Source organism: Molossus molossus, unplaced genomic scaffold (genome assembly GCF_014108415.1).
Source record: "Molossus molossus isolate mMolMol1 unplaced genomic scaffold, mMolMol1.p scaffold_m16_p_12, whole genome shotgun sequence".
Taxonomy (NCBI): domain Eukaryota; kingdom Metazoa; phylum Chordata; class Mammalia; order Chiroptera; family Molossidae; genus Molossus; species Molossus molossus.
The window spans coordinates 29,122,725-29,145,160 of record NW_023425347.1 but is presented as its reverse complement, the minus strand read 5'-3'; the positions used below and the strand labels follow the sequence as shown (position 1 = coordinate 29,145,160).

General features: G+C 38.1%; 1 protein-coding gene across 1 annotated transcript in view; it reads left to right on the top strand.

Annotated features, from left to right (window-relative positions):
* TMEM170B (transmembrane protein 170B) overlaps positions 1 to 18,557 on the top strand; it is a 45,973-nt gene extending 27,416 nt beyond the window's left edge. Inside the window, exon 3 of the mRNA XM_036255599.1 lies at positions 10,827 to 18,557. Within this exon, the coding sequence (XP_036111492.1) occupies positions 10,827 to 10,957 (131 nt within the window). The 3' untranslated portion in view covers positions 10,958 to 18,557. The remainder of the gene's footprint in view (positions 1 to 10,826) is intronic.
* Positions 18,558 to 22,436: the final 3,879 nt, after the last annotated feature.

Sequence of the window (22,436 nt, the reverse complement as noted above, 5' to 3'; positions counted from 1 at the left end):
TGCTTCTTTTGAATCTGTGCTTACTTTTCTTTTGTGGTTCTTGTTTCTGTCTTACTAAATTACAGATGTCCTTATATATTAGAGATATTGGTCTCTTGTTTGTTTTGGACTCTGCGAATAACTTCTCAGTCTTTTATCAGTTAGTTACCTTCATCCTTGATGTTATTTATTTGGGCAGAAATTCTTAATTTCTTCATAATCAGCTTAAAGATGTTTTTATTTTTTATTTATTTATTTTTTTAATCCTCACCCGAGGACATTTTTCCATATTTTATTCAGATAGAGTGGGAGGGAGAGAGAGAGAAAGAAAGAGAGAGAGAAACATAGACATGAAAGGGACACATCGAGTGGTTGCCATCCGCACGACCCAACCAGGGCCAGGGACAAACTGCAACGGAGGTACGCGCCCTTAGCGGGAGCCGAACCTGGGTCTCTCTGGACCGCAGGCCGAAGCTCTAACCGCTGAGCCAAACCGGCCAGGGCTTAATGATGTTTTTAAAAAATTATTTTCTCTTTATTGATTTGAGAGAGAGAGGAAGGGAGAGGGAAAGAGAGAGAAACATCGATGAGACAGAACATCAACTGGCCACCTCCTGCATGACTCCCACTGGGGATCCAGCCTACAACCTGGGCACATGCCCGATAGGGAATTGAACCAGCGACCTCTTGTTGCATAGGTCAAGGCTCAACCACTGAGCCACACCAGTCAGGCAGCTTAAAGATTTTTTTGCCTTATGGTTTATAATTTAGGGTTTTATTTAATAATTTTCCCCCCACACCAAGGTCAAAAGATTTTCTAATGTACGTATTGTCTTTTGTTAGCTTTACAGTTTTACCTTTTATATTGAGGTCTTTACTTCATCTAGAGCAGATGTGAGCAAACCTTTTCTTAAAGGACCATATTGTAAATATTTAAACTTTGTAGGTCAGATGATCTCTATCACGACTATTAAATTTTGCCACTGTAGTATAAAAGCAGTCATAGACATATGTAAATGAGTAGGCTTGGCTTTTAAAATAAAACTTTATAGCCCTGGCCAGTTTGGCTCAGCAGTTAGAGTGTTGGCCTGCGGTCCAGAGAGACCTGGGTTTGGTTCCCGCTAAGAGCACATACCTCGGTTGCAGTTTGTCCCCGGCCCTGGTTGGGTCGTGCAGGTGGCAGCCACTCAATGTGTCCCTTTCACGTCGATGTTTCTCTACCTCTCTCTCCCTCCCACTCTATCTGAACAAAGAAATGAAAAAAATGTCCTCGAGTGAGGATTTAAAAAACAAACAAAAAAACTTTATATACAATGCCAGATGTCTGGCATTCAGGTTATAATTTTCCCCCTGATTTAAAGTCTACCTTTGTATTTCGTTTTAGGTAGGATCCCAGGTACCTTTATTCCTCCCATAGAGGAGTCCAATTTCTACTACACCGGCACTAAAATATAAATTTCCTCATTGATTTGTGCCATCACCTTTTTGTGTATTATGTTCTTATGGTACATAGATAAGTCTTGAACTCTGATTTGTTAGTCTTTTTATTTGTTTTTGTAGCAGGGCCACATTTTTTTATCCCTGTGATTTTGCAGACCTTATTTTATTGTGCTTCATTTTATTGCTCTTCACAGATGTTGCATTCTTTTACAAATTGATTGCAAAACCTCCACCAGCAAAAAGATTAGAACTTATTTTATTGCAATACTTGCTTTGTTGCAGTGGTCCGGAACCAAACACACAATATCTCTGAGGTGTGACTGTATTTCTTAATTTCTGACAGGGAAGACCCCTCTCATTTTGGTTCTTTTTCAAAGTTAACAGAGCTATTCATGGATCTTGATTCTTTCATGTAAATTTAAAAATATATCTACTGAGCTCTTCAAAAAGTGTAACTGATTTTTATTGGGATTTAATTGAATGTAGAGGTTAATATGAGAAGAATTGGCGTATTGAATTAGCACCTAAGAACATGTAATATATGTTTATTCAGATCAACTTCTGTGTCTTTTGTTAGAGTTTACAAATGTTTTTCTCTATAGGAGGGTTGTATTTTTTGATTAAGTTACTTCCTCAATTTATTATGCTGTGGTTGTCATGCATGGTATCTGTTCTGAATGCATTGTTTAGAAATGCTGTTAAATTTCTTATGTTGGGTTTATGAAAGATTACAAAGCAAAAACCCTGGTTCTTTGCAAAGTTATTAAGATGAATAGATTACTAGCAATCTAAAAATGAATTAAGGCAGAAAAGCAAAATATAAAACAAACAAACAAAATAACTACAGATCCAATGATAAAGATAGGATAAAAATTATAACTTAGTTTTATAATAGTTATACATTCCTAAATACAAAATATCAAGATTAGAATAAGAAGAAATAGAAAATATGAATGGGACAATAAGTATTTTTAAACAATTGAAATATTAAAGACTCCTCCCAAAAGAACTCCAGGCCCAAATGGGTTTACAGATGATATCTACCAAATTTCTAAGAAATAGTTAGTACCTATTTTATCCAAATTATTGCAGAAAATGGAAAAGGTGAAAGCTGGGGGCACAGCTTATTTACTAAAGTAATCTTGTTGCTAAACAAGGTAAAGACCACACGAGAACAGAAAAGTACAGGCTCCTTTGCTCATGCATGTTATCCAAGGTATACGGAGATAAGCCCAGTATCAGAAATGAACATGGCTGTGTGCCAGCAAGGCACTACGTATGGATGCCAAAACTGAATGTTACAACATTTTCATTTATCATGAAGTAGTATTTTTCTTTTTCTTTTTATTATTTCTGTTTTAATCCTCACCCAAAGATATTTTTTCCATTTATCTTTAAATAGAGTGGGAGGGAGGAAGAGGGGTGGGGGGGGGGAGACAAAGAGAGAGAGAGGGGCAGGCATTGATGTGAGAGAGACACATCGACTGGTTGCCTCCCGCATGACCCTGACCAGGGCTGGGTACTGAACCACAATTGAGGTACGTGCCCTTGACTGGAATCGAGCCTGCAACTCTTTGGTCCATGGGCCGACACTAACTGCTGAGCCAAACTGACCAGGGCAGTACTTTTCTTTTGATTTTTTTCCAACTGTTTAAAAATGTAAAAATTACCCTTAGCTCTCAGGCTATACAAATACAGGTGATGGGCCATACTTGACCTACAGATGCTAGGTTACCAAACCTCTGATCTAACTACACAAACTGATAGAATCAATACACTGTTAAAACTAATCCTGCCTTAACTTTTGTACTTGCTTTCTCCCAGGAAATTTGAGAGGCAAATCAAGTCACTTTCATTGGTATAACCCTGCAGACACTTTATGTTGCAGTATATTGACATCTTCTGTCCGCTGGTGACTTTTCTCCTAGTCTCCCTTACTCAGCTTTCAGATTACTCAGCAGTGTTGCCTTTGCCACTTGTCTTCAGTGTACCAGTCTTCTCTAGCCCCGGAATACTTTGGGGATCTTTTCTTACTCCTAATTCGTTCTCCTGTTGTTGTTCATATTGGAAGTGCCTAACGCATCGTTTATTTCAAGCACCCTGTTCCACTTCCGTCTCCTTGATGCTCACATAGCTTAGCCTCATATTTCACCAAGAAAATAATGGTCTTCATGTTTGTAATTTTTCAGCTATCATTCAGCAAAATACACTTTAAAGTGAGTGAAAACTAAAGTACAAATTAGGGAAAATATTTGTTAATATATATAAATGTATATGATCAATATCCAAACTATATTTTCTAAAAACCCTATGAATTAAATAAGAAAAAGACAGTCCAGTTAAAAAATGGACAAAATATTTGACAAGCATTTCATCGACACAGAAACCTTAATGGTCATTAATGTGAAAAAAAATTTCACATTATCAGAAAAATGCAAGTTCATCACAGAGATAACACTTCTAATCTGTCAGATTGACAATAATTTAAAAAAACAAAAAAAAAGCTAAGGAGATGGATTAGTAACTGGAATATAAATTGCTTTCCAACTACTTTGGAAGACAATTTGGCATTTCCTCATAAAGTTGAAAAAGCCCCTCCTGTAGGCCTGGGCAGTTCTCCTTTTACTCACACGTTGTAGGGAAGCTCGTGACTGCATGTGTGTGCCAGGTGTCGTGGGCAAGGGTGTGCACAGAAGCAGTATTTGTCACTGTTAAGGATTGGAAACAGGTGTCACCAGCAGTAGAATAGATAGATAAGTTGTGGTATATTCATACTTGGAATTTTATACAACAGTGAAAATGTATAAATTATAGCTACATACTACAACATAGATAGCTTCAGACATCAATATTGAGTCAAACGTTCTACAACAGAGTATCACTGTATATAAAACTCATTTATTTAAAAAACTAAATTATGTGTGTGTGTGTATATATGTGTGTGTGTACACACACACATATTCTTACTTAATATAAGCAGGTGGTAAAACTGAAGAAAAACAAAAGAATGATAAAAGAATTCAGGGAGGGATGCGATTGAGGAGCATTCATGAAAACTTCACAGGAAATAGTAATGTTCTTTTCTTCATTTGGATGATGGATACTTGGAAGTATTTTTTTTTAAAGTCATCTGTGTAGCGCTGGCCCATTTGTCTCAGCTGTTAGAGCATCGGCCCATGGATCAAAGGGTCACTAGTTCAAGGGCACGTACCTGGGTTGCAGGTTCTATCCCCAGCCCTGATCAAGGGTGTGCGGGAGAAAACCAATCCATGTGTCTCTCTCACATGGATGTTTCTCTTTCTCCCTCCCTCCCTCTCTCTTTCTCTCCTTTTCTCCTCCCTTCCACTCTCTCTAAATATCAGTGGAAAAATATGCTTGGGTGAGGATTAGCAACAACAAAGGCAGAGCTATTTATAATCGCTAAGAGCTGGAAACAGCCCAAGTGTCCATCAGTAGATGAGTGGATATAAAAGCTGTGGTGCATATAGACAATGGAACACTATGCAGCTGTAAGAAAGATTTCTTACCCTTTGAGATGACATGGAGGGACCTGGAGAATATTATGCTGAGCGAAATAAGCCAGTCAGAGAAAGACAAGTATCATATGATCTCACTTATTTGTAGAATATAATGAACAAAATAAGCTGACAATCAAAATAAATTCAGAGACGTGGAAGTAGGGAGCAGACTGACAAACCTCAGAGGGAAGGGGGTTGGGTGGGATGGAAGAGATAAATCAGAAAACTTATATGGATATACGCACAACCAATGGACACAGACAATAGTGTGGGGAAGACTGGAGGGGGGTGGGAGTGGGGAGAACAGGGTCAAGGAGAGGAAAGGGAAGAACATCTGTAATACTTTGAACAATAAAGATAGAAAATCTATGTATAGTTTTATAACTATCCTTTTATGTCTGCTCAGTATTTAATAAATGATTTGTTCTCAGCATCATTTAAAAGGCACACAAAATTATTTTCTTTTACTTCTTTTAGATTAAGAGTGTCCCTGGAACCATGTTTTCTGACTAAATGCTCGGGGTTATGAAATGATACAATGCAGTGGGAACTTTTATCAACCTACTTCTTTTGGAGGGAAGTTGTAACTTAAAATGTGGTTTCTAGCTGTTTATCTATTGGGAGGAAAATAGCATTTTGTTTTATTTTCTCTTTAACACTATTTTTTTTTTTAATCCTCACCCGAGGACATTTTTTGTTCAGGTAGAGTGGGAGGGAGAGAGAGGAACATCGATGTGAAAGGAACACATTGAATGGTTGCCACCCTCACAACCGACCAGGGCCGGAGACAAACTGCAACCGAGGTATGCACCCTTAGCGGGAACCGAACCCAGGTCTCTCAGGACCGCAGGCCGACGCTCTAACCACTGAACCAAACCGGCCAGGGCTCTTTAACACTATTAACTGTCTTCCTTGGTTGTGGAAACTCTGGAGTTTCAGTGATTTTTCTTCTTATAAAAAAATTTCTGTGTTGCTTAGTGGTTGAGCATTACCCCATGCACCAAGAGGTCACCAGTTCGATTCCCGGTCAGGGCACATGCCCAGGTTATGGGCCAAATCCCCACTGGAGGGCATGCAGGTGGCGGCCAGTCAGTGTTCTCTCTCATCAATGTTTCTCTCTCTCTTCCTCTCCCTTTAAAATCAATAAAGAAAAAAAAAAATTCCCTTTTCTCTCATTATTAAAGGCTCTTTGTTCTTGTCCTCTGTTCCTTGAAAGATTACAAAGAAAAGTGGCCCTGGCCGGTTTTGCTCAGCGGTTAGAGTGTCGGCCTGTGGTCCAGAGAGACCCGGGTTCGGTTCCTGCTAAGGGCACATACCTCAGTTGCAGTTTGTCCCCAGCCCTGGTCGGTCGTGCAGGTGGCAGCCACTCGATGTGTCCCTTCACGTCGATGTTTCTCTCTCTCTCTCCCTCCCACTCTATCTGAACAAAAACAAAAAAATGTCCTCGGGTGAGGATTAAAAAAAAAAGAATGGAAGATTTAGTAATTTTATTAGTTTGGTTTTCCTCAAACAGTAGGGCCTTCCAAAGTGAAATCCAAAGTGAAATCCCAGGTGCCAGAACAGCTGTATATTAAAGGAGTCAGCTTATTTGGAAAAGAAGATAACGGTGAGGTAGAAGTGTTTTCGGTCCTCACTCCTGTTCCTTCTCACATTGCCTAGGGTACTTTTCCATGCTGCTGACCTCCAGTTAAACTCTGAGCCCATATTGAAGATGTCCCAAAACTGATTTTGTGGGTCCTCCATCTTGAGCCAAAGGCATTTAAGCCCCAATCTAGAAACTTCAAAGGAATAAAAATAATAAATACCTGACTTTTAGTCGCATAGAAAACATTTGACTTTTAACACAACTTTTCTTTTTCCACAAGCATTTGCTACCTGGATTTAAGTATACTTACTCTCTGCTGTTCTAAATCAAGAGTTTAGTGTACTTTGCCACTGTATCCAAGTATTTTTGTTTGGAAAATAGGCTTGAAAGATATTCTGGCCTTTAAAATGACAGCTTCTTGTCATTGTAGGGAAGTTTAGGCAAGTTGGTGTGGAAATTAAGTTAGATTTTTAAAATTAATTTTAATTACATGATACTTTAGTTCACCCCTTATCCATGGGGGCTGCTTTCCAAGAACCCCAGTGGGTGCCTGAAACTGAGGCTAGTACCAACCCAAAATACAGTATGTTTTTTTTCTTTATAAATACAAACCTTTCACTTAAAGGAAGCAGGTTACATCTTCTCTTTGGCATACCTAATGGACAACCTCACTCCTCTTGTGCTTTTGAGTCATAATTAAGTACAATAAGGGTGACTTGGACACAAGCATCATGATGCCATGACAGTGGGCCTGATGACCGAGAAGGCTGCTAAGTGACCGATGTGTGGAGAGCGTCTGCAGGGTAAAGACGCCGGACAAGGGGACGGTCCGGTCCCAGGCGCCGGGCTCCAGATCTCCGCACACTGCTCAGAGAGCATGCAATTTTACAACCTCTGAGTTGTTTATTGCTGGAATTTTTCACTTAATATTTTCATACTGCGGTTGACTGCAGGTAACTGAAACCACAGAATGTGACACTGTACATAAGAGGGACTTGTCTGTATAAGGTATATAACTTTTCTCCATGTTAAACTTAAAACATTATGGATGAGGCAGGTGTCTCTTTTGACTACTACTCCTAAACCAGTGCTCTTTTCAAATGTAATCCTATTTTTCAGTTTGGTTATGTGTCCCCCAGATTTTTGTTTCTACATTACATTCATACATACATATATACATGTACATGTGTACTTACATACATATACTTAAGTATGTATGTACGTACTATAGTAGAGAATATTTATTGTTTTCTTTGTTGTGTAAATGATTTAAGTTTTCTCTTTGTCAGTTCCTATAGATCTGTATTTTTCTTTTGAAATTACACTGGTCTCATAGTATGGACTTAGTATGATTTAGCAATTACTGACTGATGGACATTAAGATTTTGCTTTTTTTTTGCTATTACAAAAAATGCCGCATTGATTATTATATGTGTATTTATGTGTGTATGTGAGTATGTGTATAATCTGGACTAATAATAAGTTTATTACATATTTAGCAAGTATTTTTCTGGTGTATCTTATATTAAAACAATTATTTTTTTTTAAATATGTTTTTATTGATTTTTTTAGAGAGAGAGAGATAGAAACATCAGTATGAGAGAAACATTGATCAGCTGCCTCCTGAATGACCCACATTGGGGATCGAGCCTGCAACCCGGGCATGTGCCTGATTGGGTAACATTTAGTTCTTTAATCTATCTGCAGTTTATTTTTGGGGAATGGTATGAAGTAGGGACCTAAATTTACTTCTTCCAAATGACTACCAATGGTTCTAATGCCATTTATTGAATGGTGAATCTCTGGTTGGAAATACCTTTATCATTTACTATTACAGTGACTACTAACCAAAATTTGGAGTATATACTAGGACCAGACACCATTTTAAATATTTTCCAAGTATTATCTCTTTTTTTTGTTTGTGTGTTTTTCAATCCTTACCTAAGGATATTTTTCCATTGATTTTCTAGATAGAGTGGAAGGAAGGGAGGGAGGGAAGGAAAGACACATCGATGTGAAAAAGACACATTGATTGGTTGCCTCCTGCATGACCCTGACTGGGGCCAGGGATTGAATCAGGTATGTGCCCTTGACCAGGAATTGAACCCATGACCCTTCTGGCCGATGCTCTAACCTCTGAGCAAACCTGGCCAGGGCTCCAAGTATTCTCTTAATCTTCACACCCACCCATTTATTTTACAGTTGAGGAAGTGATGTACAGAGAGATTAAGTGATTACCTAGTATTACACAGCTGCTGAATAGTGCATTTTAATCCATGAGTCTAGCTCCAGAACCCATGCTCTTAACTTATCTAAGCCTGAGATGTTTGAATTGACAGGCTGTTTGCCATTTCCCAGGCAGCTGAGCTAGTCATTGCTTAGATTTTCTACTTCTTGGATCATTTTTGAAACCTTAGTGCTGGAGATATAGAGACCAAATTGTGGTTTTAAAAATTGAATATAGTCATGGAAATCTAGGGTAAATCCAAATAGGAAACAGAGTATTTTCTTGAATTTATTTTCGCATAATATCTGATAACAGAGAAGGCATGGGATCTTTAACAATTTTAAGAATGGACCCAACTCTGAAATTCTAGGACATGACCAATTATATAAATGAAGCTTATCTCTTGATTGAGTAAATGTTGGTTCCACTAGGAGTTTTATTTAATATTGAGATGATTATCGAGTTACTTTATTATTTTCTGAATTCCTTGTATTCTTTTTTACTTAATGTAAATATGAAATGCTATATAATTGGAGAATTTATGGCCAGACTAACCTGCATTGGAATTCCATCTCTTGTACATACTATATTTCCTTGGGCTAGTGATTGAACTCTCTCACCTTCCTTTTTATCATCTTTAAATTAGGTAATAATGCTCAGGGATGGTATGATATTTGGATAAGGTAGTATTTGTAAAGTTCCTATCAAGATACATAGTATGCAGCAAATACACTATACATTTTATTTTCTTCTTTATATCTCTTATAGAGGAATACAATAATTTTTATTTGGGAGATTTTAAGTGAACTATAGAATTCATTTTTAGTTAAATGTTATGAATAAATTTCTCTGTCAAGTAATTGTAAATTCAATGTTTTCAAAAAGTTTATCTCTGTTCTTATTTTTATATGTTTGACCATTCTAGGATATGTAGACAGTTTTTTCTAGAAAAGCAGTTTTGAGGCCATCTCAATCCGGGAGATGGTATGCTGTAATGTAAATGTTTCTTCCGTTATGGTTTCCGAATGTGCTTTTGAAATCAGCCGCTTAGATACCACGACGCGCTGTGTGCTGTGTCAAGGAGGTGAAGTGTCGAATAGGACGGGCTCCGCGGCTCCTTGTGACCGGCTCCCGTTCTTGGAAGTGCACATCATCTAAACATATTTTAGAACAGACATCAGGTTCATCTTGCATTTTTATTAGATGTCACCATAGTGGTCTCCAAATAACCTTATGGTTGTATGCTGTTTAAAAAGTTTAACAGACAATTTTTTATTTTTTTTTATTTTTTTATTTTTTTATCCTCACCCGAGGACATTTTTCCAATTTTTTTTGTACAGATAGAGTGGTATGGAGAGACAGAGAGAGAGAGAAACATCGACGTGAAAGGGACACATCGAGTGGCTGCCACCCGCACGACCAACCAGGGCCGGGGACATACTGCAACCGAAGTACATGCCCTTAGCGGGAACCGAACCCGGGTCTCTCAGGACCGCAGGCCGACGCTCTAACCGCTGAGCCAAACCGGCCAGGGCAACAGACAATTTTATATGATAAATTCTGAAATGAAATTGTCAAATATTCTGATATTTTATATGACATTTAAGAATTAATTCATTTACTAAAAGAAATAAAATGGTTAACAAAATTTTCTGGAATCATTTAGAAGTGACATTAAATTGTGTAGTTTTTTTGTAATATCATTTATAATGATCATTGTATTCTGTTGTGTGTTTATAAAATGCTAATGAATTATGGCCAGTTGATTGTCTAGGTGAGATTATGTACAATAATGAATTGTTTCTCTTTTATGAACATATTTGGTGTCAAGCAACATGTAACATCAATATGTATTTTGTGGTTGACTAGAAAAGCCTATTTTTCAGTTAAGTAGGTAAATGTGGGAGGATAGTGAAGTGTAATTTTTACCAGTCACATGGAAATTACATAGAAAATGTATCAAATCATAATAATCAAGGACAGGCCCTGTTTTGACATGAAAAGAGACCCTGGGTGAAAGCCATGCTGCGCGCTGTAAAATGCATGAACTGTTGTGTTTGTCGCCCCTCTCACCCAGGTGCGGCCGTGGCAGGCATTTACAGAGTAGCCGGGAAGAACATGGCCCCTTTGGAAGCGCTGGTGTGGGGCGTTGGACAGACTGTGCTGACATTGATCATCTCCTTTTCAAGGATCCTCGCCACACTTTGAGGTTTCTGTGGAAATGTCTTACTTCACATAAGGAAACAGATGTACAGATTCTCTGAAAATGGCATTGTTAGCAAGTAGGAATGAAATTACACAAGAATCGTGGAAGGAGCAGGTCAGAACATCAGGCCTTGAGCTGTGTGGAAAGATTGCCCTCTAGTGTTCAAGTGATTGCACTACCGCACTGCACCTTACGTGCCTCCATCCCAGGCAAGGCGAATTACACTATGAGAAGCTACAAGAAAAAGCACCTTGTTTAGCTGCCAATCAGGTTAACCTTGGTGTTGAATCGTTTTTAACAGTGTTGTGTTTAAGTTACAGGGACATTTTGAAGAATTGATATATGTGCCAAACTCTCTTCTTCTTCTTCTTTTTTTTTTATAAATTGATCATGTGACAATTTGCAAGTGTAGATGTAGATGAGATGAGTGCTGTGAACATGTTCAACATGAATCCAGGTCACGCGGTGAGAGTTTGTTTTGTAACGCTGAGCCCTGTATGAGTGCTGAACACCAAACCTCTTACTATGAGATAAACTGTTTGATTTTTAATGTTGAACGTTTCTGGGATTTAGGGCTTTACTATGTTTAGGCATTATTGTTATTTAATTTATGTGGAAAACAATACTTAATGGAAAACTAGCTAAACTATTTTAAGGACTCTAAGTAGATCCATAGGGTGCATCCTTTTCACTCACTTAAATAACACTTTTAATAGTTTCCCTCATACATTAATGTCCTATTGATATGAATTAAAAAATGTTATGGGTAGCACACATTGATTATAGTTTGTGTGTCATAAAAATATAATTCGAAGACTTTCTTATGAATTTTGTTAGAAAACACATCTGAAATGCATGTTGCATTCTTTGACCCTTCTAAAGGAAGTTTTTGCCATGTATCTCATGGAGAAAACATCTTTATAACTAGTAACTCGGTGGGATAGCATTATTTCTTGTATATGTCTTGATTTTTGACAAAATGTAAACAATCTTTCATTCTGGAGTATTAACTATATTTAAAGAGTGGCCTAAATTAGGCTGTGAAAACAGAAAGCTTCATTTGTAGATAAGTAACAGTAAGTTATCTAGGGACAGTAATAAATTACTTTGGATATGTGGTAACAAAATTTCACTAAATAAGAATTGGGGAATGTAGTAAATAATTCTAAAATCTGGCAGTTCATCCCAGTGTATCCAAACAGTACTGAAATATATTTGAGTGATGCATTTTAGTTGTTCACTTCTTGGTTTATGCTGTTACTTAAGTTTATTAGAATGTGATGACATATATTAGAAATTAAAAAGTCCTTAGTATAAACTATTTTAAGAGGTTTTGGCAACATATACTTGTTTTTAAGAGTACAGGGAGTAAGGGAAACAGAACCTGGTTGAACTTACCTCCTACTGACATTTTTTAGTCCCTGGTACAATTATAAATGTTCCTACTCAAAAGAAGAGCCATTGCAGAGAATGTGAAGTTCAGGACAACCCAGAAAGACAGTCTGCATGCTCCAGCCTCGCTCTTTCATAACCTCCGTGGGGAACAAGTAGGTTTCTTAGGTCCCATCAAATTGAAGACCTTTGTGACCCACGCCCCTTTTCCTCACCAAAACCAGAAAGATCAGCAACTGAACAATGAGGAGTTGGTGGGGGTGGGGTTGGTACTTTTACCGGTAGAGAAGCCAATTTGGCCAATATGGGGGATTTACTAATGTTTGTGGCTTGGAAATTTGATTTAAAAAAAAAAAAAACAGCAGCTATGCATTCTTAGAGATCTTTTAAGTAAATCTTAAAATGGATTTTAAATTATGTATAACCCTGACATTATTTTCATGTGTTCTTTATATTTTTGATGTTTTCCAAATTAAATTTAGGCATACGTTTTCCAAATCAGTTTATTTTCTCCTTTTCTGTTAGATTTGAATTCAGTGTTCTTTCTTTACTTTGGCTATTCTGTCAATCATTTAAAGTGTTTGTATTCTTTGAGAGGAATTACCAATAACATACTGAAGATGTACAAATGAATATTTTAACATGGTTATGTTATGCTTTAGGAAAGTCATCATAGTAAAGAAATATGGAGCATATGGTTCAGAACCCAAAATTAACTAGAAAATAACTTGGACAGATAAATGTATGAATGTGTGGACCAAAGAGATGTAAACTCCAGTTTTTACTCTAGAATGGAAGTATAATTGGGCAGTTAACAATTAATTTGCAGCATCCTAATCTTATTATCAAGTTGCTTTATGTTATGAATTGTGTATGTGTGTGTGTGTGTGTATGTACTTTAACTCATGGGGGCATTTTGTGTTTTTTGCTGTTTTCAGCCATTTCCACTGGGATTTTGTGCAACTGTGACTCTTTTGATGTTTTGAAATACAGTTGAATAGTGTGAATTGATGAAATTGTCTTAATAGCTATTTCTATGCTGAGATTTTTTTAAAAGTTAATGGTTTTCCTACAGAGACAAGAAACGTTGGATGATATATATCTACACACACATATATATCGTTATATACGTGTATTTGAAGCTGCTATGTGTGAATGCTGTCTAACTGGAAGGCTTCTGTTCAGTGAACATGTCCATGTTCTAGTGGAGAATTTGTTTAGTTGAATGATCTTTTAAATGGGCGTGAGGATGTTTGAGATTTTTTAATTTGAGGAGATTTTTCTTGGTTTAATAGTGCTGGAGACCCTTGTTTTTGATATGACAAAAGCCCTTATCGATATATTTGTGTTACACCTTAAAAGGTGTATGTGATTTAGCAGTAAATTTTCTTTGTGATCAATGCGGGAAGGACAGGGGAAATCCTCTGCAGTTTACACTTCTTTATTTTTTAAAAAAATGTATAGTAAAATATTGCTGACAGTGAAATCATTCCCCCAAAGAAGAGACTCCTATATGCCCGCACTAATAATTAACATACTGGTTAGAAATGCCCATAGACCAGAGGTTAGTGAGGAGCCTTATCTAAACTACAAATAATGCTAAAAACATTTAAAAGGAGGAGGTGCAGATAATCTGTCCATTGGATGATTCCACTGGTTCTCCAGAATAAGGACAGTCCTGAATGATGGCTCTACTCAGTGCTTGCTGCTTAATCATTCTTCCTGTAGATCTCAGTGTTTACCCACAGTGTTGGGGTTTGTTACCCAATGTGCTGTCTTAGTATTTGCAGTATTTAGTATATCCTCTGTCCTGAACAGTGTAAGGGCTTTATTTGTACTTTAAGTGAGAAATAAAAAATGAGCTGCCCTGTATATCATGCATCTGTGATATAAGGAATAGGAGTAATTTAAAAATCAAAAGACATTGTTGGAAAAGGTCTTCAGAGATCTGTAATTAAGGGAGAATGGCGCTGATGTGTTGACATGCCCCACTTGGCACACAGCAACGAATTCACTCTTAAAACATTTTTGGTGGGTCTGCCATGTACACAGTGCTGTGCTGTCTTTTCTGTAGGAAGGACCAGGATGACTAGGATAGGGTTCCTGCCCTCGAGTCCACCAAGAGCTAGCAAGATGGTTTTAAATCCTAAATTTTGCTTCCTAATTCTGGCTGAGAGTTCAAGTCCTCCCCATCCCCCCCAGAGCCCCACCACCACCACCAAATTCTGATTTCCCCAGTTTATCCACCAAACGGAGTTTCGGTAACTGAGATACCATTGCTGTGACCCAGTGAAGAGATACTGGACTCTATGCCAGAGGCCCTGTCACGTGTGGACTTCCTGTTATGAAAGGCAAAGCAGCCATGTTTCACTGTACACGATCCATAGTCAGTACAGTTTTTTAAATTACATTTTGCAGTGCTAACTAAATGTGTCGTTTTGTAAAACTCATCTGTTTTCTTTTATTTCCACATTTCCCCTACATACATTTTAAGAAGGAGACATTAAAATAATTCTCTTACAATCTTGCTTCCTTTACCTCCTCTCTACCTCTTTATTTTACTTTTAAATTTTTTTATGAGAGAGGAACTCAAGGTTATTATATACTGTTATTTATTTTTTTAATTTATCTTTATTGTTGAAAGTATTACAGATGTCCCCCTTTTTTCCTCCATTGACCCCCTCCACTTGCTCCCACCCCCAGGCCGTCACAGTACTATTGTCCATGGCCATGGGTTATGTGTACATGCATATACGTTCTTAAAATCAGCATACTTATATAAGAGCATTTTTAGGAGTTGATGGTGGTAGAAATGGCCAGAAGTGGCCAGTATTTACCTCTTTATCTTATCCTGCTACTTCCCTTGGATTCATTCAACCAACACTCATTGAATCTCTACTACATGCAACTTACTGTCTTTTGTAAGGGATGGAGAAGTGTCCCCTGTTCTGCACCCTGGGGATTGGCCCCTGGTGTAGCACGAATTCCGAAGGCCACAGACTGGGCTTCAGTGTCTACCAGGTCCCTTGTTCCGTGGACCAAGGTGCTTCGGCGCTGGTTACTCTTCGCTGGCTTGTGTGTTTTTTGTTTTGTTTTTACTTAAAAAGAAATACTGTTATTTTAAATTTGTGTCCATTTTATAATTCAAGAAGTAAGACGGTAAGAGTATTTTCTCAAACTACTTTACTTTTGCTCTTACACTTTTTTCTCTAAGAAAATCTTAATCGGAATCTTTTCAAAGAGTTGTTATTTGTTTTTAAGATGTGAAAAGTGTGGAAAGTTACTGAAGAAATTCTCGTAGACCTAGGTTGCAGAGACGTTTGGCAGCTCTTGGGTAACTGAGTAAATTGCTGTTTCTTTTAATAATCGGTGAGAATCTGAGTGGTTAAAGTTGACTACTAATCAAACACCCCTAATCTCCCTTAACTGGCAATCCTTTACAACATCTTAGGGAGAGACTCTCCGTGATGATAAAAAGGACATTATTTGGTTAAAAATGATGACAATTTCAAGCACGTGGTAGCATTTTGTAGCAGAGGGGCGTTTAAAGACAGGAAGATACATCGGACGGTGATGCGCAAAACCAAGGCGCCTCTGACGCTGCGTCCCGCGAGCGGAGCGGTGGCCCCTTGTGTCAAGACCACACCCGGCCCTGGGGGAGCACATGCTGCGTGGTCCCAGCTGTGTTTCCTTCCTCGTGGGCAGCTCACCACACAGCGTTGCCTGGCTTGCTGGTGGCGGGCAGGTTTCCCGACGCAAGGGTGTCTGGTCAGTGTGCACAGGGCGATGTTTTTGAGGAGGTTGCTGAATCAATTACCTAAAAATGTATCTGTGAATTTGTTTGAAGGAAGTAGTGCTTCATATATAAAGTATTTTCAGTAAATGTGGAGATGTACCATTTGACACTTGATTAAGTTAGTGGAAACACCCGAGTCTCCAGTGAACTGAACTGCGACCTGGAACCATCTCTTCCCCTGAGTTTAGGGGGCTTGTTTTTACATTCTTTGCACTTATTTTGAGGTTATTTAGGATAACCCTTTCTTGATTTTGAGAATGAATTTAGCAGTTTCTTAAAAATTTTCCTCCCCTTCCACACAGGCGTCATATGTTATGGTTTAAACATCTGTACAGTTTGTTGATAGAATCAGAGTGTTGGTTTTGAAGAGAATGCACTTAACACCTTATGGTTATGCAACTAGAAGCTTACTGAAAAATAGATACTATAGGCAAGTCAAGAGAGCATGAACCTCTTACGTATTTTTTTAGATTCTATTCCGCACCCATATGCTTCTCCCCTCATGGGTAACACGACTGCCCCTGGGCATGCATTCAGATATGTAACTGGCGCTGGAAAGCAGTGTAATGTAAATACATAGAAAGAGGAACTGTAATGCGTGATTACCACAAGAGTAACACCTTTTCTCCTAGATGCTATATATTGGCAATTTCTAAAAAGCATCATTTTTAGGGCCCTGTATAATGACTGTTAACTTGATAGTATTACTGATGATGAAAAGTTTCCTTTGTTTTAGACTGGTGTGTTTGCACAGCATCACTACGTACCTTTGGGAAGAAACATTTTAACATTTTCTTCGTAGAAAGCAAAATAGAGGCACTCGTTTGAATAGTAATAAAAATGATTTGCTTTCAATAATGGATGACTTGATAGTCTAATTGTTGACACTTTCTTAGTTGTGATATTGGATACATTTAGGATGGAGGAATTTTTTTAAATTCTGGTGCCCTACATACATGCGTGCGTGAGCTCCGCACATTGAGATGAACAACATGAAATTCCACAGTATTTTCGTTTTAGTCACATCATTTGGTAAAATTCATATAATTCTACCATAAAGTATTAATTCCTGACTGTAGTCATTCTAGGATGAGGGAATCCATTTCATCTAGAAGTTAACCAACTAAAATGTGTTTATTTAAAGAGCAAATATGTAGTTGACCTGATAGGTATAAAAAGACTCACTTTCAAGCTGTGTTAACTCTCAGATCACTGATGAATCATTTAGTAAACCACAGTAGTTTTTAAAAGCTAAATGATGCCTCAGTGCCTTGGAAGTTAAGATACTTTTTCAGAGTGTGTCTGGTGAGATTCAGGATCGGTACCCCTGTTGATGGGCATTCAGAGTTAAGAACAGTGCAACCGAATCAGCTCCTTAAGGGTTAATGAAAACCAGTTATTTTGCTATTGACTGTGACAGATGACAACTACTGTCATTACATTTTTACAATGTGGTATTTGTCTCTCTAAGTTTGAAATGGGGAAAATGTAGTCAAGACTATTAAAAGTGGGATTTTGACATTTAATTTAGTTGTACACTAGAGATTCTAGTATAAACAGTGTTAGTTTTATATGTAGTACAAGGGCGGACACTTTATGTAACCTTTAGAAATATGTTTACCATCAGGGATTTATTTTTGCTATCAAAATACTTAATGTACTGTGAAGCTTAAAGACAGGAAGAATCCATGTTGGAGGGTAACGCACAAAGACAAAGGCCTATCTGATGAAGTTCCCTACGTTATGTGAACACAATTCTCCCCCTTCTGTTAAGACTATAAACTACACTGTATGAGTATGTGTACTGCATGTTTACATAACACAGTTTAATTTTGAAGGATTATTTTACAAAACGATGTTTATGTATAATACTTAACAAGCTGTAAATATTGTATACTATTGATTTTTAATTTTATATAAGCAATTTTTTAATTTCCCAATTCATGTACAAATCTCATTGTGTATATAAGCATCATTTCCTGGAGAACACAAATTTTGCAGTGAATTTTAATTATTTTAACTGTGGTAAGCATCGGGTTAGCCTTAGAGATGTTGATCTTTGTTTTCAGTTATTTTTACCACTCATTTTCTTCAAAGGTCAGCAATAAACATATGCAAGTTATTTTTGATTGCGGAGAGTTGGTCTGCAACGACAAGATCTAGATTCCAATTCATAGCTTAACAAAAAGATGCACAATTAATATCATCCACAGTCTAATCACAGGACCATTTCTAAGGTCCATGTGTTTCTCCTCTTTGTAACATACAGGGTGATTCTACTGATACACACAAAACAACTGTTAAAAGTGAATCCAGCACTTAAATGTCATAACACAGAATTTATTGGATTAAAATTTGTAATATACAGTATTTTAATAAAGTTTCTGTATTCTATTTCATGCACTTATATATAAATAAACCTGTCTTTAAAAGCTTTATGAAGTGTTTGCTTCTTGATGATATATTTTTTCAATTCATTCTCTGTAAACTCAAATGTTTTCTCTTATTCTTTTGTCGGTTTTTCTGGGGCAGTTTTACATAAGGCTTTTGGGGGAAGTGCTGAAAGCAGTTACGAAATCTGAAAGACGCCCTTAGCCTAGTTTATACTTTGACCTAGGACCAGTCCTAGCCACATAAACATCCACTTCTAAGAGTTACTGTTTTAAAAGGCATACCATCTATCACTTTCAATTATAAATGACTACCACTATCCAGTGCTTATTATGTTAAACACTTCATTTGTACTTTTTTTTAATCCTCACCCAAGGATATTTTTGCATTTATCTTCAGATAGAGCAGGAGGGGGAGAGGGAGGAAGACAGAGAGAGAGAAACATCGATGTGAGAGAGACACATCAAGTGGTTGCCACCCACATAACCCCAACCGGGGTGGGAACAAAATGCAACTGAAGTACGCGCCCTTAGCAGAAACCGAACCCAGAACTCTCTGGCCTGCGGGCCGACACTCTAACCACTGAGCAAAACCATTAACACTTAATGGTAATCCTTAAAGTTAAGTTTTTTGGGTTTTTTTATTTATTTTTTTTTATCCTCACCCGAGGACATTTTTCCATCTTTTGCACAGATAGAGTAGGAGGAAGAGAGAGGAAGAGAGAGAGAGAGAGAAACATCGACGTGAAAGGGACACATCGAGTGGCTGCCACCCGCACGACCAACCAGTGCTGGGGACAAACTGCAACCAAGGTACATGCCCCTTAGCGGGAATTGAACCCGGGTCTCTCCGGACCGCAGGCCGATGCTCTAACCGCTGAGCCAAACCGGCCAGGGCTTAAAGTTAAGTTTTTATCCCCATACTACAGATGAAGAATTCGAGGTTCAGAGAAGGTAAAAAACTTCTCAAGGTCACATAGCTGATAATGCTTATTTGAGGTTTTTTACTCACCCCTGGGTTTTTCCCCACTGTGCATGTTGATTTCTACAGAGTATTCTGGGAGTTCTTACCTGTAACGAGATAGCTCATTATTGAAGTTCAGATGGAATTATGGGGATTTGAAAAAACGATTAACTCAGGATTCGTGATGTCAAATGTATACATATTTAAAGTTTTTGGAATTTCTAAGGGATGGTACTAGGTACACAAGTAGGCTTAACTGTTCTCCCTTCTGAGAACGAAGGGCTGGCCGAACCCGCCGCTGGCAGTGTGGCAGCCCCGCTGGGCCGAAGAGGAGCGTAACTGAACACTGGGTCAGCACAGTGGAAGTCGGTGCTTGCTTCACATGTACTGACACATCGTTCTATGTAATTACTGAATTGAACTGTGTTTCCTTTTTGCCTAGGTAACTGTTTCAACCATAGGATTATGCAATTATTAAACATTTTTTTCCTGACCAAGAGCCTGAAAAAGTTCTTGAACAAAATATAAATCTTGAGATTCAAAAGAAATTTTCTATTTTGATTCTATTACCTTTGCCTCTGAAAGTAATACTTTTGTAATAGTAATCTATCTGGGTATTTGATATTTGAAAATAAAGTGTTGAATTCCAGATTTATTGCCACCTATGTAGACAAGACAAGGCGATAATCTAGAAGAAAGATGCTCAGACTCCACACTGGGCTTTATGATGGAGAATGAGTCCGAGTCACACTTACTGGATAGGTACTTACATTATCTCTGTTTTGAAGTCGAACTGTTAATTCATTAAATGGTACCTAACGTTTTTGGACGTACAGAAAGGGAAACAGGACCTATGACAGATCTTTGAGGAGTAGAATTTGGGTTCACCCCCAGCTTCTAATGGAACCTTAACAGAAAAATCCCTCCCATTCCACTGTTCCTCTTTATCTGCCCTTTTTTGTCCATTGTTCATTGTCATCAGACATTTTTCTTTTGGCCAATTTTATGAGTATTCTTCAGGCTAAGACTGATTTGCCAAATAGACTTGCCTCAGGTGCTTTTCTTGCAAAGCAGGCGTTTTGTCACTAGATGGCACCATAGTTCTACTTTACTTTCCCCTTCTTGTCTTGGCCATTCTTAACGTTAAGAACCCCCTAACTTAGTCCTTACTTTTGTCCATTCTTACCTAAGATTAACTCAGTTTGTACTTTATTTCCGTAGGATACATCTAATATTATCTTTTTTTCTGATAAAAATACGTATGAGGAAATTAAATACAAACCAAGAGTTTCTATGTGGTATCGCTAACAAATTTAACTTTTCAAAAAATGTTAAAATACAGTGTCCAAGGTTTGTTTACAAATCAGAAAATTACATTTATTGTGTGATTTTGATATGTCACTCCTTAATTTGGACCTTGATTTATGTGTTTTTCTTAAATCTGTCATTCCATCTCTTAGCGCATAATGGTTTTCATCTAAATATAATCATTTATACTTTAGTGACATTGAGTTATATAGTTGGTCACCTTGTTGGGATGAAAGGAAATACACAAGCGTAACACAATCATCCTTGTATTGTGAGACTTGGTTTTAAATTCTTGCTCTGGCATTTAGTATTCGAACTTGGCCAACTTATTTTACTCCCGTGACGGTCAGTTTCCCTCCTCGGGAAGTGGGGACAGTATCTCATGTTGCATGGAGTGGGTGCCAGCAAACCCTCTACTTGATCCCACTGGCCTCATCTTCTCGTGCATGTGTGCATATCAAAGGATACATTTTGCCATAAGTTTTGGTAGGGAGTCTAGATACCTCTGTTTCAAAGTCGGCTGGATTCTGTTTCCCGCAGGGCACAGTGCATTTTCAGAGATGGTTGGTTTCAAGTGTACACTGTCCATTGAACTGCACGCTGCTCTGGCAGCGAAGTCTGCAGAGGGAATTTTTTACAAACATACCTCAGTGGAAAAGAGCCTGGTCAGAAAACAGAATGGATAAACTTGCTCAGCTAGCAAATTCCTTGCATTCTCTAAACCTAATATGTACAAAGTGAGGAAGCCAAAGCAGCCAACATAAATTAAATCCCCCCAAAAATGGTGGTGACTCCCGGTCAGCTGTGCACAGTCACCAACCAGCTCAGATCCTGTTGCAAGTGGGCTTCTCAACTTTGTTTATTGTTCTGCGGAGACAGCCTATGGTTCAAACTCAGAAGGGTTGCTCTTTTCAGCTCCGGAGTTTCTGACCTTAAAAGCACAAGTCTCACGATACAGCATGGTCTGTAGCTGCCGTGGAGACAAACATGCCCGTGAACTCAGGGTCTGAAACCAGCACTGAACTGAAGAGATCAGAGAAGAGGACCAGCATTTCATTAAACAAAACCTTGCCTGTTCCTTTTGCTTATATTTTTGTAGGACTAGGTGTTGGTGGGTGACCCTAAGATATAACTCAAGAAGACCTGTGCTTGTTCACGGAGGGGGTTAGGGAGCCAACGGGGTCTTCTCCCCGGTTCTGAGCCGCCTGCACATCAGACCTCTTATGTCAGTTTCTTCTGTAATAAACATGGAAATGGATTGGCTCCTTTTGTCTTCTCTTAAATGTAGGTTGAAACTTTTCATGGGACAACATCAAAATGGGTCTGTTATTCTTGGACTTTCCTAGACCAGGGCCAGTTTGGCATCGTGACCTTGACACTTGCCGTATCCCTTGTAGTTCTCCGTTTCGGTCCATCTTCAGATTTGAAGCTTGTTTCACTTGGGAACTTTTTGCAAGATGAATCAAATCTCACCCATAACTTCTGGGTTTTTTAATTAGTATCTGTCAGAAATAAGTAAAGGCTGTATTATTGAAGCCCATATCCTTGAAACAATGTTGGTATTCAACTTTTACTCTGAAATCACTTTCACGTCTATAGTCTTATTTTATCACAATTTGTACTTATTTGGG